At 42.2% G+C, this 17,290-nt stretch overlaps 1 protein-coding gene across 3 annotated transcripts; it reads right to left on the bottom strand.

The window, feature by feature from the left end:
• Positions 1 to 11: 11 nt before the first annotated feature.
• On the bottom strand, positions 12 to 15,149 carry cabp4 (calcium binding protein 4). Of its 3 annotated transcripts, XM_029159870.3 has the most exons (9): positions 14,903 to 15,147; positions 11,116 to 11,176; positions 10,830 to 10,931; positions 10,291 to 10,423; positions 5,136 to 5,166; positions 4,628 to 4,771; positions 2,871 to 2,980; positions 1,825 to 1,972; positions 12 to 639 (listed from the first exon to the last, which is right to left on the bottom strand). In XM_029159870.3, exons 2-9 carry the CDS (start codon positions 11,169 to 11,171, stop codon positions 611 to 613), a joined length of 753 nt encoding a protein of 250 aa, XP_029015703.1. In that variant the 5' UTR covers positions 11,172 to 11,176; positions 14,903 to 15,147; the 3' UTR covers positions 12 to 610. The 3 variants fall into 3 exon arrangements, with proteins under 3 accessions (XP_029015703.1, XP_040926830.1, XP_055362946.1); XM_041070896.2 differs by lacking the exon at positions 12 to 639 and having other exon boundaries at positions 653 to 1,972; positions 14,903 to 15,149; XM_055506971.1 differs by lacking the exons at positions 12 to 639; positions 14,903 to 15,147 and adding an exon at positions 13,248 to 13,526 and having other exon boundaries at positions 653 to 1,972.
• Between the last annotated feature and the right edge of the window lie 2,141 nt (positions 15,150 to 17,290).

Here is a 17,290-nt window from a genome sequence, read left to right as displayed (position 1 = left end):
TGAACCCTTTTGGTTTTCTCGTGCCAGGACATAAAACCGAGTCTGTTGCTGAAAATGCACAACACACCATTGAGTTGACGATCAGACAACAGCAGCTCTATTTTTATATCCTGCATGAAAAGCAAGTAACTGCTACAGTTCGTATCCTCTGTTCCCTGATGTGCAATTGGTAAATGATTTAATACTGTGGTGCTTCTGTGCCCAACTATTTGTGTGCTGGCACCAAACTTGAATTTTGCCCAGCAAACGTTGATTAGTAAAAATGCATATTTTTTTATTTGTGATTTTGTACATCTTAGAAAAGGTCACAACTCTTGTGGAAATGGGTTTTGTATTCTCTGCCAGATGTGCCTCAGTTTAAAGCCCCCACAAATCTGTGTCGTGCCACTAGGAGGCATCAGAGCAGCGCTGTTTTCACATGTAGTGTTTCATAACACGCTCTCAGCGCTCACTCAACCCCAACTTTTATTATGGAAATAGAAACAGATGTCTTTAAGTTTTCCTACAATTCTATGATTCAAATGAACGTTGCAGAAGAAGACAGCGATGGTGACCTGTTGCACAGCTCACATATGCACGGGTGAATCCTCCCATCTTCTTCCATCAGAGGTCATCGTGCAGAAAGCATCATAACAAACTCTGCAGAGGGAGACAGAGACAGGAGGCAGCAGATCCAGCGATAAGGACTAATGACACTCTAATATCATAAAAAGACCAGGGGATGCAGCTGCATCTTATCAGCCCTCATGATATTGTGGTGTGATGCAACAGCAAAACGTTATTCATCATCACTAATGAAAAACTGAAGCCGTCATGAGCTGATATTTCAGAGCACAAGGATTTCCTCACTTATATGTACAGTAGCAGGTCAGGAAAGGATCCGAGTCCGGGATTTAAAATGGTACCGACGCCAACACCCTGACTGCCACGTATCCTGGTTGGTTGCCTCATTGAAAACATCTTGTTTCAGCTTTCCGCATACATTACTATGGATTCACTTTTCAGTCAAGACGTCTATTGACGCGCCCTGTCGATACGTCGCGGCTGCAGGTGGCTGGAGGCGCTCCTCACGGGCCCCGTCCTCTCAATCACGTCGCGTCGGCGTCCCCCATTGTCTCGGCGAAGCGCTTCAGGCTGTACAGTAGGTGTGGATCTATTGACTCGCCGAGCTCTAGAGCTTAATTCCAGATTAGCCCACTAACATTATCTGTGGCGCTACTCCTCTAACCGTTTCCTACAAAAGGAAGCGAGCCGAGCGCAGCAGCAGCGGCCCCATCGTCCTGACGCTGGAGACTGAGCTGCCACTGGGATGTTTCGACAGCTCCAGTAGCTGCCGTGGATGCTCGCCAGCCAGGTGCCTTAGCGCTGGGACTAACCTGCTCACACCAACGCTGGCCTGGGGGCGAAGCCATAACAATGGCAACCGTCTGCTCATTGATATTTTCTATGCCTGACATGTTTATTTATAGGTTCCCGCTAATGATTGGCTGAGACAAGACCGACACCTGTAACCTGTAACATGGGCTGTATTGTTTATGTAATTATCCTAATAATAATCCATCTAGTTTTATTTTTAGTGTTGTAACATTGTGTTCATTTTCCTCTGATGCTTCCTTCATCCTGGGTCCATTCACTGACCTCTGGGCTTTGTTCTTTCCTCTGGTTTATCCTTATTTCCTGTACACAGCTCTAACTGGTGAGTTGGAGTACCTCTTCATTCACAGTGCACCCTTCATGCACCATGTGTTTATAACAGTATATAAACCAGATGCTACTGTAGTGTCCTGGAAGTTTTTATATGTAATGTAATTCCCAACATCTTACCATCAAAGTCAATGTTGCCATCTTTGTTGAGGTCAATGTCCCCAAGGATTTCCTCCAGTTCGCCTTTCTTCAGCTTCTCCCCCAGCAGGGTCTTCATGCCCTCCTTCAGCTCATCCAGCGTGATCTTTCCATCACCATCGCAGTCAAACTGCAGTGTGTAAAGAGGAGATCAACAGGGTGAGCGCATGAGCAGGTGAGCAAGGAGAATCCAGGTTAGCAGGAAGGGGGCGCACACACACACACACACACACACACACACACACACACACACACACACACACACACACACACACACACACACACACACACACTCCAACATGGCTGCACGAGGTGTCTGAAAGCCTAAAAGCAGACGTAGCAATGTTGACTCATGAATGTTAGTAGCATAATAAATAGCTGATAATAAAGTCTAGACGATTGCTCTAAACATCAGTCCAAATATCTAAACTATCAAATATCCCCACAAGTTCATGGGGACTTCAGTATAGTTAGTGTAACATATTTAAACTAATAACACCTACTTTAAACCTAGATAATAATATAACAGCTAAACAGCAGATGATTAAAAGCAGCATACAAATGTGTTGTTAACAGGCAGTAATTTGCTGTGACGTGTGACTGAACTCAGATGTGTGAACCTGTGTTTACTAAAAACATCATCACCTTGTTTACTTTACTTGGTCACAGACAACATCCTAGCAGCCTTGATGGTGGTGGTGGTGGGGGGGCAATCAAATAAAAGCTTGTGTACTTGCCTCTGGGTTGACGTCAGAGATCAACTCAGTAGATATTTCCCACCGCTACAAAAAGCAGGCGTGGTTATGGAGCAAATGTTGACGGCTGCTGGCTGCAAGTGGTCTATATGTGAAAACTCCTCATTGCCCTTTGAAAGTCTTTTCCTCTGCTGTTATAGTCAGCCTCTCCACTCAGACCTGTTTACAAGTATGAGCCATACGCCCTCTCAAAGAGGGTCCAGTCGCACACATCAAAGTACTGCTACGGCGTCAGCCTCGATTCTCCCTCCTGAAGGAAGTGGAGCCTCTTACCTGTTTGAAGGCACAGCGCAGCTCCTTGAGCCCGACCATGTGAGCCGTCTCAGCCAGCATCCGTGGCCCCATTAGCTGGCAGAAATCATCAAAGTCTACGTGACCACCCCCTGCACACACGCACACACACACACACACACACACACACACACACACACACACACACACACACACACACACACACACACACACACACACACACAATTCATAATTGACATGTTTACATTACAAACCTTAGACTGCATTGTTTGGGTATTTTTAACATCCTACAGTACAGTACGTCTAAATATGATGCTGTGAGTGATGGGAGTGTGTTTGAGACTTAGTTGGATGTTTTGTCTTTTTTTGTACAGCTGCTTTGTGTTGCTGGAAACTAATTGCAAAACCACTGACAATAAATCAAACGATAAACAAAGTAGGATCCAATTTGAAGAAAAAAAGATGAAATAAACTCAACGGGGCAAAAGCTAAAGTGTATATTTATGAGCAAAATGTAGTATTTACTGTCAATATCACAAACAACAGTAGTCTCCTGATTGAGACAAACTGATCCATGAACCCTTCCATTTGTCAGTGTTGCTTGTCTCTCTAAAATAAGTTTATTTGGTCACAGGCTTGTTTTGTAGACAAATGTTCCTAATACACAAGAACATAATGACTGTATTAACACAATAACTGTCAAATAAATAATGAAGTATAGTGTAAATAATAATATTTCTGCAGCTTTTCTTGACTTAACATTGAACTTGCCTGTCAAGGTTTATTAATGTCCTTAGTGCATGAAGGCTGCAACAACAATAATTCATTATGTTTCCTAGAAACTAGTTTAGACCAGTGTTGGTAATTATTAACGCAGATTGTGACAATAGCAATATTTCAGATCAGTTTGACCAAACACAGACTTATTTAATACTAGGGTCCAAAAGGCTTGGGCTGTTTTCATTATCTGGGCCTTGGCGGATATGAGAGTTCTCAGTAAGAGCCCTGTGGTCATTTTGTGGTTCAAAAATGTAATTAGTGCTTTGAGATTCAGGATGGTTGGAAATGAGAATCTAAACTGTGGAACTAAACCTTGCTTGCTTTAAAAACCACTTTTGATGTTAACCTTGAAACAGCAGATGAAACATTTTTGAATTGCAAACCCACATCTGGCATTTAATGCTATGATCTTGAGCTAGTACACTATTTGATAAAACGCATGGTACATATTCAGTTTGACTGGCATTTCTGACTAACCTTAAAGTGATTCTGTACCTTCACTGGGTCATAAAGGACAGAACTTTTTTCTAAAAGTCTGGAAATTATCTTTTTTTTTAATTGGCAGTGTTAAGCCAGTTATAGAAGAAAGATGGAACGTCACGCTATTAATGGATCTGAACAAGGGGTGTGTTAATATGATTAAAACTTAATGATCAAAAGCTTGTTCAACCAAATTAGATGGTATAAAAAACAATATTAGATACTTTTATTTTGACTTTACACTTTGCTTGTCATTGTGTGCTAAAACATGTCAAAGCTTTGAAACAGAACACTCATTTTACACACACACACACACACACACACACACACACACACACACACACACACAAAAACACACACACACACACACACACACACACACACACACACACACACACACACACACACACACACACACACACACTCATCCATCATACACACATGCTTTACCCTCTGAGGAGGAAATGAAAACACACACATACACACACACGGCATGAGGCATCCAGGTAGATACACACATTTTGTTTTGATCTGCTGAATGATCTCAATCAGCTCCATCTCTGTGGGCATATAGCCCATGGTCCTCATGCAGTCTGCGATGTCTTTGTAATGGATGAATCCATCTGCATCGTAGTCAAATTCCTTAAAGGCCTCCTGTAGCTCTGTCAGACACGCAAACAAATTAGAGCAACAACAATCTGTAAACTAGGGTAAACACTTTTCCCTCAGTACTGTACAATGGGGCACATCAGCAATGATGGCCATACTTGTCTCTAAGCTAGTCATTTATAGTAACTATCAGGAGGGAGAGTAGCTTTCAGGAAGAGCAATTCTGCAGTGTGATGGGATTTGGCCAAGAACATTTCAAGGTAAATCTAAGAATACTTCAATCTCTAACATAAATAATGATCATGACTGAGCTTAATCGGAAAGAAATATCACTGTGATTGATAAGGCTGTGCAATTCAGTCTGCAGTATTGCAGCACATAAAATCTATTTGCAACATAATTAGACCATTTTCTTACCATCTAACTCCTCTGGCATCAGCTCTCTCTCCTACGGAGCAGAGAGAAGAAAGACAGTGGAAATAATTACCAGACAGCACTGGAGGACGAGATGCAAAATCAGGGCAGCTTTAAAACTGAAAATTCTCCTGAGAAATACCCCAGTGATAATCTGTTTTCGACTACCAAATTAGAATAACATGCATATCATGTCAACACTGCTGCTTCCTGACAGCACACTCTAATGGGATTTCACCCAGCGACATGTCTTTCTAATTTGTAAAATGACACAATGCCACACACTCCTACACGCCTCACAAACACACACACACCAACACAAAACCATCAGCAGCGTCCTGAGTGTAACGCAGCATGAAGTCCAGTTTGTGTGTACACAAGTACATGCCAACACTGACAGCAATGACTGCGCGTTTTGCAGAGCTTGCACTGTTGCAAATCAACACAGACACGTGTACTGACAGTTGAGGACGTACGTGCATGTATGTATATGGTGTATTTTGTATGGGGCAACATGATCTCACCAGCTTTTTTTTATCCCCACTTGACATATTTGCCAGGTAAGAGAATCAGTCATCAGTCATTATATATTGAGTTGAAATAAATGTGTTTAAATTATGGTCCTCTATCAGAAGCATGGGAGCTGGAAGATCTATAGAAGGTGGAACTGAGGAGCTGCTGTGACTGTAACGCATAGAGATCTGTACCATACTACGACACAGTGGAGCTGGGGAACATCTTAATCAAATGTGGTGAGGAATGCAATGTGAGGTAAAGCCCCAAAGGTGAGCGCAATCAACCCAAGGTCCTGGAGGCTCTGCCTGTGAGACCTCCAGATTCAGACGGACAAATGGTAATGACTGACGTAATAATGGGAACAATGGGAGGGAGACAGCCAATGTGATAGATGTGGCTCCTAAAGCGTCTTGACTCCTGGGTTTGCCACCATAAAAAGCATGTGGAGAAACTACATAGCACGTAGTGACTAGTTCAAAGAAATAGGGGCGACACGCGATCTGGTAAAAGCTTTGATCACTGCAAGCACAACCATTAAAATATTTGCTCTAGGCTAATCTTTCCTTACTTTCATGCAGCATGGAAAATACTGAGGCTCAGCGAAATTCCCTGAGATAAAACACACTAGTACAGTAGGTGTGAGTAACCATCCCTCCATCCATGGAGCAGGCATTTTACTTTTACTGCTTAGATTCAGCTGTTTCTCAGAAGAAAATGTTGAACTTTTCATCTTTGTATTATTGAGGTAGTTACTGTATTTGTGAACCACTACATGGGGTAAAATTGAACCAAGTGTGTCCTTAAAGTACAGCTCATGAAGTGGTTCAACTTGGCAGCGCCTAATAATCAGCTGCAGCGGTTATTCCTTTAATTCTTCAATCTACTTAATGCTCGCTTTACTTTTTTTTCTTTTCTGTGAGATCGCTGCCTTTAATCAAGTGTCAATGTCCATTCCTATATTGCTACTTTTATTAAGGACAATATTTCAACCTTCAGGTGCCCTTTTTACCACTGAAACTGTAATAGGTAAAAAAAAGGCTAATCAGAGCAGCAGTGCCGTTAAATGCAAAGGGATGAACCTGAATCTGCCTGCAATGCCACAATAGATGAGTCTCTTTCACATCTCGGGAAACACGATTAGTTGTTTTAATCCTGTTTAAAAATTATATTCTCAAAGACAGTGTTACTAAACAATATGTTTCATTTACATAAGTAATAAGGCACTCAAAAACATGCATATATGTGGTAAAACCCTTTACAGTGCCTCTTAGTTTCCATGTAATCAATGTATGGGTATTAATTGTATGATGACACAATTAACAGAATTTAAGTGGTGGAGAAACCAAAATATAAACCAAACTGGCACTGCATCCACACCTAACACAAGAGTGGTATGTGGCAGCTTATTCTAATTAAGGAGAAATGTGAAGCAAATGCAATCTGATATATGTGCTGTACATTAATCACTAAAGGTCATTCTGTTAAAGTGCACAATAGCTCGAGGAAAGGTAGAGGCCCCCACAGTTTATGTGGAAGCCGATGCACACGTCAGGCGTGCAGATGATTCATGTGCAACGTTGCCAGCAGAGCTGGAACGCGAGCGCGTCGATGCAATTGCATCAGGCGTTATCTCACTATACTGTATGGACGCGCATAATTTATACCAAGCTTTTAAGTTTTAATATGACTCCAGACGCTGCAGGGGAGAAAACCCTCCGTTGCTTAGAATGCAGCGCTGCTGTTTACTCTGCACGGGCTCCTCCGGCCTGCAAGCGCATATTTAGATAGCAAGGTCATCACATTAACTGGACTTTTTTTTTCACCCGAAAAGGATTAGACAGCGTGCCGCGCGGCCGTGCAATTCATCCGTCAGACTGAGCCCATTAACGGTTAATTTCATTCTGTCCGTCTTCACGCGGCCCATTGAACAGCCGGCCGCTTGGTGAGCGCAGTCCGTGAGCACATACGAGACATATGTGGATGCTGGGCTCCAACACATATGTTCTGTAGATTAAAGTCCCATGGAGAACAGCATGCACATGTTGCAGCATGCACAACACACTGGTGCGTAGTGTCTGTTTAGCCACACATTCATCAGTCCCCCCCCCCCACCGGCTCTATCTGACATGTAAATACATCAATTGTTTTTCTCCTGCTATTCTGTCCCCTCCAGCTCCTTCTTCAGAGGGATCTAATGAGAGCTGACAGCGAACCTTGCTGAGGGGGTTATTAATACTTGTGTTGAGGCAGGGATTACGAATGGCTGCCGGACGGATGGTCTCCCTGCTCAGTGACAGGGCAGCTACTAAAACAATGTGTCCTCTATCCAATGCAAGCGAAGCCGACCTCCCCACCTGGCTACTACTAAATACAAACCAGGATCTGTCAGAGTGAAATGTGGCACATCAGTCATGGCAGGTGAGGTGGTGACTCAGGGCAGGATGGGAGAGAGGAGTCCTCAGGAGCCCAAGGTCACTGAAATGGCTTTTCCATTTCCCTCAGATTGCTTTAAAACAATGCAATTGTCCCAATAGGTACCCAGAGATATTCTTTTGAAAAATTGTTAAAAGACACACATCTCCCATTAGTGTAGATTTCTCTGTTATCGTGCCAGTTAATTGTTCTTTTGTGATGAAGGCATTTATTAAAAGGCCTTTGGCTCTGCTTGTAATAAGGTCTCAGCAGTGGCTCACAAGGTTCCATTGGTACAGTCAAAGGATTTCCAGCCAACTTTTCTTCAATATTACCATAATATCATTATATATATGATAATAGTACTAACATCCCAAATAGGAGCCTTCATAAATAAATATCCTGGATCTGGTACATGTTCAAGTTTTTGTCTCTGTTCATGACTACCACACACATACTGTAAGGTATACTGCCTGTTAAACATTTACTCTATTGGTACATGATGATGCAAATCATCATTTACATCATATGAGGAAATATTTGAGAGTTTGCCTTGCAAGAATCAAGAGCATAAACAGCCAGTCCACAGTCCTGATGCGAAGAAATAAGTTCTAAATAAAGTTCTGCGCTGCTGCTGGCTGCCCTCTTTCCCTTTTATAATGAGCGAAACAGCGCCCCCTAAATGTTATGGGGTGAGCGTGTGGCCAAACACGGTACTGCACAGCTACAACTGAGCTAATGGCCGTAAGTTGGCAGGTGGACGTTGGCGTCACTTCGTAGCAAAACGTAGCGTGGCGTCGACACCCAAGCTTTCCCACGTAGCCGTAACAACATGTAATACAAGTAAAAAAAAATCAAAAACTACAGCTGCACGCAGAGATTTAAGCGAGACTTCTTGACCTTTAGATGAAACTTAGGTCCGTAAAGAGCTGCTAGCTGCTATCGCTAAACTTCAACGGCTAAACTTATCCAGCATAGTTCAGGTCAGGTTGGGCTCGTTTTTGTGTCTAAATAGAAGAACGGTGCATTTGAGGAAGACGTATGTTGTTGTGGATGAACGAAAGGCCAATGGGAAACTCCATCACGTGGTTATTGACCGCTTCACCGCCGTGACAGACAGGGGTACGGCCTTCCTTCGTAGAGGGTGAGTGCGCATGCGCTACATTATATTTATTGCGTTGTCTTAAGTTAAATAGAGTGACTGCTGTGTTTATTGTAGAGTACGTTCAGAAGAACTAGGATTCATGTTTTGTTTAGGGTTTGAAACTAGGTCCAAAAATGAATATTACCTTAGTTTTTAAACAATTAAGTGAACACATACAATAGTTTATTTTTTACAAAGGTATGAGCTTTCAGGCACAGGACCTGTTTAAAGAGAGAATATGTATTTTTCACAATGGAGCTGTATCTCTGTGAATGGCATTAGTGATTTTTTTTCACTAAACATAAATGTAGTGAAAGTGCAACACTCCAGTTAGTTATAAAAGGCATTTTATGTCTTTGTAATTACTCGATAAGAAGACCTGCTATATTTTAACTTGAAGTCTCTGTCAGAAGAAGGAGGCAACAGTTAGTCTTATCTTTCAAGGACACATTATGTTCACACTCGGGAGAGGAAATTATTAACAACTCAGCTTAGCGAACTGCTGGGGCACGATTTAAAATGTTCCTTGTTTTGCCTTTATTCACTGAAATCCACAAAAAAAATATACCTTTTACTTAGTTTACTTTACTGCCGGACACTGAATAAATCATCACTTTGTGTTTTGCTTCCCTTTTTGAAACCACTGACAGGATCCAACAAGGTCCCTAAATAATATGACAAAGCTGCTGAGCAGTAGAGACAGAAGAGCTGTGACAGTGAAGGGTCAGAAAATAATAGTGGCTCTTATGATTCATGTAGCTGCAAATAGGTCCAAGAGGATGACTAAGATATGTTGTCTATTGAGAAAAGCAGGAAAAATACTTCACAGACTTCTACAGACCTACTGACACACTGTATTAGTGTCAGTATTTATCCGGTTTTCATATACAAGGTTGCTCATATTGTTGAAGTCATTCAGAGTTATTGATAGAAAAAGTGTACTGCATATCTCCTCCATAACTGTATTAACTGGTCAATTAAATTGATTGCTGATGAGTGTAAATCGTCTCATTCTGTTGTTTCTTTAGAGAAGAGTCTCATAGGAAAGCTAAGTGTGAGCGAGTGTAACAGTGGTGCTGAACTCACCTGGCCAAACAGTTTGTTGAGGTAGGAGACGTAGGCGGCGGCCACCGCCGAGCTGTTGCTGAGGCTCCGTTTGCCGCGCCGCCGCGCCCTCTCCTCGCCGGCGCCCTTCTGCTGGGCCGACGGGGACCGTGTGCTGTGAAGTGGAGCGCGGCATTTGCATGCTAAGTGTTGCGAGCTGTCATCGTCATGCTCAGGCCTATAATTTCTCCTCCTAACTTACTTTAAAAAGCACACATAAGTGAGCCTTTGGGGTATTATTCTTAGAAAGGTGTTATTCCGTCCCCCCCCCCCCCCCCCCCCCCCCCCATGAAATACAGTAATTGCTCAGCTTGAGTGCAACAAATGAAAAATGTCAGCCGATCAATTAGCTGACGTCAGCGCTGACATCAGAAACAAAAAGAAACAACTGGAGTTCAAAATCCTGCGGGCCTGTTTTGTAGCTAATGTACCAATTGATGACACTAATTGGGTGAACATATCTACACAGCCACACGTCTCTTGTCCCGATCAATGGCTATTAGGAGCAGAACAGTACTAACCAGAATTTCTTGGAGAGGCTGAGCTGAAGGGCCTTGTTTTTGAATCTCCCAACAGCAGGCGATCTGCCAGCTGTTGCTCCCTTTCCCCCTCGTGGAGACATGCTAGTAGAGAAAGAAGGCTTACTCAGTGTAAAGTACAATAAATGTCTTATTTTTATAGCAAACACTGAACTCTGTAGTCACTGTAGGGAATAAATGGAACTCACTGAGATTTAGACCAACATGGCAACTGATCACTGAGTGTACACATTTGCATTTGTTCCCATTTCATTTTGTTTTCACAGACCTGGCAGCAGGGGATGCTTTGCTTTCTGGTCCTCCCTTTGCACTTTTCACTGACATCTTTCCTGAAATTATGCAGATAAATGTGCAGTGTAATGTGAGTGCAGGGAAAAATCATGGCATGTCTTAATGTCACAGAAAAGGCAAACAGAGAGTCTTCTGAAAGGTCAAGGGAATTTTGGACAAAACGTTTTTTGCAACATGATGATTTTATGTCCAGTGTGAATTGTTATTTTGTTTTTGATCCCATAAAATGCACAGCTTTTTTCTAAACAGTAGCTTAGAGGAAATGCTGAGTAAGGAGAATGTCATGCTTCACATTACACAAAGTAATGATATTTTTTGTTTATTTAAAAATACAAGAGCAATATATTAGAGCCTATCCCTATTTGTTATGTATTTGTAATTGCAGCAGGTAAAAGAAGATACGTACACTGTTTTTAAAATTACCAAGATACACAAAGAAACGACAGATGAGATGAAGAAAATTTAAGAAGGGTGTGAAAAATGGAAGAATGTGAGTGTGAAGTGAGGAAAGATGGGAACAAGAACGATGAGAAGAGGTGTGGCGAGAATCACGTATATGACTTGAAGAGGAGAGGAAGGAGGAAGAAAAGCGTATTCCATTTGAGAGGAATAATAATCTGTCATAAAGCGTTGTGGTTCTGGCTCTCAGCGCCTGATGATGAACATCTGTACTAGGCACAGATGTGCTCTCATATGCCATGAAGGTGGTGTGAAGACAGTCAAGGAAGATCTGCTCCAGCGGTTGCTATTTAGCAGCACATAGGCCACAAGGGCCTGTAATGGAAACAGATGTGAAGACCAGCCGCTGCTCTAAATTACACTTGACTGTTTAATGTGGCTTTGCCAAACAAGCTGCACATCCAGCTCCAGTGGGATGAACACAACGTGCCATAACTAAGTGGTGATTGCCTGTCTGTCACCCGTGTGCATTGGACACATGCAACACGCTGACTACATGTTAAGCTGTACAGCTGCAATGGGAGGAATTTTCATGTCCACATGTGATTTGAGTCGTGCAGTCTGATGAAAAGTCTGCAGTATTTATAGTATCTGACAGTGCTCCATGTTTCTGTATTGTATGTGTATATCACAGCAGGCGTTTATTAATAGAAATGCCTGCAGTACATGCAGGCTTTAATAGTGTTTACGGGTAAAGTTATATATTTGCACTCTCTATAGTGGTGGTCTCACTCTGTTTGCTTTGAGGAATTGCTCTCATCTTCAGTGAGCACAGCTCCCAACAGGGTAAACAACCGCACGTACACTTAAATGCACACTACACACGTCACTGAGCGCCAGTTTGTGCATCTGCAACTTTCCTCCCTAAGTGGCCAATTGCTGTCAATCACCAAGCCGACACAGGCAATTTTAGATCCTAATCACGCTAATTGAAGTAATGAAATGAGGGGCCAGGTGGATGCGGCTAATGCAAACACTGCTACCGTTATTGATGATGTGGCGCCAGCGTCGCTCTAGGGTTGTGATGCGGGAGACAAATGGGGTTAAACATTAAACAGGAATTCTAAATGTGTTTCACAAGAGCCATTGGAGTGAAGTGTTCAAACAGGGCACATACTGCAAAATAACAAACAGATTTAAAGCAGATAATTGCTCCACCGAGGCAATCATTTTATTTTAGTAATTGAAATAATAATGTCTTTGTTATGAACTTCGAGCTGTATGGCAGTGGTAACATTATGCTTGCTGGGAAATCATGGACATGTTTTTGAGGACTTTGCCAAACCTGGTGCCGACGTTCCCACAATGCAACTTGAAGCTCCAATGTTCTGACGGAGACGTGGGCAGTTATTGTGTTTAGCTTAAGCAGCTTATTAAAATCAAGCCGAGGAATAAGGAGGTAACTCACTTCCGTTCAACTCAACACCGCTGATTGTTTTATAGCTCCACTCACACTCGCTTCAAGTTCGAGTGAGGCATCGCCCTTCTTTGTTTTCTCCCCCTGATTTGTCTTTGTTTTTGTATCATCTTTCTATTTGCCTGCTGTTCAGGCGGAAGACAATCAATCCCAGAAGACCAAATCAGCCCGCGTCTGATCCATAAACAAGCGATAGTAATGCAATCTGGTGTGGCACTCCATCTTATCCTCACCTATCCTCACACCTCTCCACCACTTCCTGCGCGCTCCTCCTCCTGTCTCTCCCCATCACCGATTTTTTGTCACGGCTCTGAAATGAGACTGTCACCTTTGGTATTGGTCCAGATATTGGAACAGAGGGTGAGAATGCAATATTTTTCCTATTCACTGAGACTGTTTTCTGTCTTTTCATGTGTAAACATCTCCTCCTTGCTTTGTTCAATTCTTGTCTAATTATGATGCTTCCTACTGGATGTCAACCTGACTGTGACTCATTTGATTAAGTGTTGGTCTAATTGCATTTTGTATATATACCGTATAAACAAACTAATTAGTCACTAGTTCAGTTTAGAAAAAGCATAGGAGAAAAAATATTATTAGAAAACTAATTTCTTTGGCATAAATAAAAGTAAAAAGTTTTACACTTTAGAGACTGAAGATATCCACAATTTAACTTAAAATAAATGAATTAATTTTGCCAACACATTAGAAAATAAGATGTTACAACCAAAAGTACAAATTCAGATCATTATGTTCCTGTGTCTATGTTTTGCATATTAATTTATTATGAACACAGTGTAATTTCTTAACTTTATTAAATCATATTGCGCTCAAAATCACAACATTCAATGGATTGTAAATGTAACCTCTCAAATCTACGCAGCCACATTATACTTTTAGTTATGTGTGTGGTTGTTATACTGCTACATAGTCAGAGGCCCAAAGCTTGCAGTGGCACTGAATCACCCCGGTTTTAGCTTGGCCCATACACTTTGTTGAATTTGTACAAAATGTCCCTCCTGACATCAAGCTTCAGTAAAGTTCATACTGGGCCTGTTTTGGGCCGCTACGGCCCATGAGCATAACGTCCTGCCCACCCTCTGCCACCACTTTGTGAACAGAGGTTGCATGTCTTTCAGAAAATGTGTTTCTGGCTGTGAAGAAGATAGATACAGATGCAGTTGCAGGCCAGACCTACAGCTGTGCTCCATCCAATGGGAATAAAATAGAATAACATATCTTATGTAATTTTGTTTTTGTAAAGATGAGCTGTGTGTGTGTGTGTGTGTGTGTGTGTGTGTGTGTGTGTGTGTGTGTGTGTGTGTGTGTGTGTGTGTGTGTGTGTGTGTGTGTGTGTGTGTGTGTGTGTGTGTGATAGATAGAACACTAAGGCTCTGCCGTCTTGTAATAAATGTGTTATCTGAAAGGGAATCAACTTTTCTAAAAGCAATTTAAACTTCAGAATTGCGTACGTAAATTTTAAATCAACCATACAGTTTGGGTGCAGTCAAAGAGGAGTACAAGAAGTATTTGCAGCAGCATTTGTCTAATTGCAGTATTTTAAATGGACATAGTTAAATTTGCACACTTCAGGCTTTGCTCTAATTAAAAAGATCTAATCATAAAGGGCAAAGACAAATGGAAAGAAAAAGATTGTGTTAGTAAATTTGAGCTTAATGTCTGTTTTGTTTCAAATCATTTTCAAGTGTGTTCAGCAAAATAAAGCATGTAGTCAAAATGCAGTTAATAGCAATTGATAAAGCCAGTAAATAAAGAAATGTTTGTCATTGGTGTGACTTCAGACATGCTCTGTACAAGATTATAAATCAACCGTACCTGATTGTGCAGTATTTAAATGAACAAGTCAATGCCAAGTACGCAAGCTTACCTTCTGGAGCCAGCAAATGAAACCAAAATAGTGGAAGATGTTGCTCAGTGTTTATTCTATTTTATCTGATTGTTCTGCCTATTTGTCTTGGATGACAGGTGCAAATGAGACATACTGTTTGAAGCCTTATCTAACCAGGGGATTATGTAATGGAAGGTGATTATCCAGCTAAATATGTCTGGATTAGAGATGTAACTGGATGCCTCTGTCCTCCAGAACAAAGGGGCAATGATACTGTCTTACTGCAACTAAGGCAGACCTCATTTATTATTTCGTATGAAATGTGGCATTGTGTGACTCAGGTAGGAATTATACAACCATTTCTGTCGCTAGGCTCCAACTTGTAGGTCTTCTCATCTGTTTGGGGACCATGTGTTATCACCGCATTACCTTCTTTACAAATAAGCACAAGGCTTGGCACCTGCATTGTGAAGCTTGTTAATCATGAAAAAGTAGTCCAAAGAACCGTTACTGGCAGTGAAGCGTGCCATCATTAGGCTGAAAACTCAAAACAGGCCCCTCAGAGACATCACAAAAGCATAAGTGGAGAAATGATCAAATAAGGGAACTGGGATTTAACCAGCGCCAAGGCCCTCTCTTCTGCTGGGGGAACTCCACATCCAGAGCCAGTAACAAACAGGACAGAACCTGAAGCAGCAGGAAGATCACAGCCCACAAATATTTGGACAAATGTTGCTACTGTATTGTCAGTCTGTGCTAGTTTTGTACTGTATTTAAAATATAGTTTTTAGTTTCTCAGTCATTTTGGATGTAAGACATACAGTAGCAGGGCTGTGCTGGGGTGGAGGATTGTTACAGTATAAAGCATAGACATATGAAAATGTACCGTGCTCAAAAGTAAAGGGAACACTAAAATAACACATCCTACATTTGAATGAATGATATATTCTTGTTAAATACTTGTTTTCATAGTTGAATGTGCTGGGAACAAAATTATCAATGGAAGTCAAATTAATTGGGGGTCTGGTTTGAAGTCACACTCAAAATTGAAGTGGAAAAACACACTACGGAGTCAACTTTGATGTAATGTCCTTAAAACAAATTCAAATGAGGCTCAGGAGTGTGTGTGGCCTCCACGTGCCTGTATGACCTCCCTACAGTACAACCTCTGGGCATGCTCCTGATGAGGTGGCTGGTGGTCTCCTGACTCTCCAACAGCACTGGCATATGGTCTCACAAAGGGTCTGAGGATCTCATCACTGTACCTACCTCTGGCTGTGCCACCCTACACCATTACTGATCCACTGCCAATCTTGGTGCTCTCTGGCAAATGCCAAACATCCTGCATGATGTTGGGCTGTAGGTACAACCCCCACCTGTGGACATGGGGCCCTCATACCACCCTCATGGAGTCTGCCCCTGACCGTTTGAGCAGACACGTGCACATTTGTGGCCTGCTGGAGGTCCTTTTGCAGGGCTCTGGCAGACCTCCTCCTGTTCCTCCTTGCACAAAGGCGGAGGTAGCGGTCCTGCTGCAGGGTTGTTTCCCTCCTACGACCTCCACCACATCTCGTGATGCACTGGCCTGTCTCCTGGTAGCGCCTCCATGCTCTGGCCACTACGCTGACAGACACAGCAGACCTTCTTGCCACAGCTCGCACTGATGTGCCATCCTGGATGAGTTGCACTACCTGAGGCCCTTGTGTGGGTTGTACACTCCTTCATGCTACCACTACAATGAAAGCACCGCCAACCTTCAAAAGTGACCAAAACGTCAGCCAGAAAAATGAACTGAGACCCTGTCTGTGGTCACCACCTGCAGAACCACTCCTTTATTGGGGGTGTCTTGCTAACTGCCTATAATTTCCACCTTTCCACCTTTGCACAACAGCATGCAAATTTGATTGTTAATCAGTGTTGCTTTCTACAGTAAGTGGGCAGTTTGATTTCACAGAAGCGTGATTGACTTGGAGTTACATTGTGTCGTTTACGTGTTCCCTTTATTTTTTCGAGCAGTGTATAATACAAATAGAAACTTAGATACAAAAAGTAGAGCCTTAATTCCTTCTGTTGCAGTTTGTTTCTCGACAGAGTCTCCTGATTGACTTTTATCTGTCAGATGAAGCATTTAGAAGGATTTCATGTCCCTGCGGCCTTTTCTTATTGAAAGCTGCACTGTTTATTGACTGCCAACTTGTCTCACTATCCTTGTTGAAAGGACACTGTAAATTTACCTTGTGAACGAGGTCAGAATGGTTTATGATATAAGCTGTACGTTATCTGCACAAGCTTCAGTGTGGATATGTGACCAAACACGAGGAAGGTGACGTGTCCATACAAACGATTTGCTCCTCCACTCCTTGACATTTTCTGTACTCTGCTGTGGTCACTAGCTGAACTTTGTTTCACTTCACCGGACAAACCTCT

Source organism: Betta splendens, chromosome 1 (assembly GCF_900634795.4).
Source record: "Betta splendens chromosome 1, fBetSpl5.4, whole genome shotgun sequence".
In the NCBI taxonomy this organism is placed as follows: Eukaryota; Metazoa; Chordata; class Actinopteri; order Anabantiformes; family Osphronemidae; genus Betta; species Betta splendens.
This window is presented reverse-complemented; position numbering and strand designations above follow the sequence as displayed.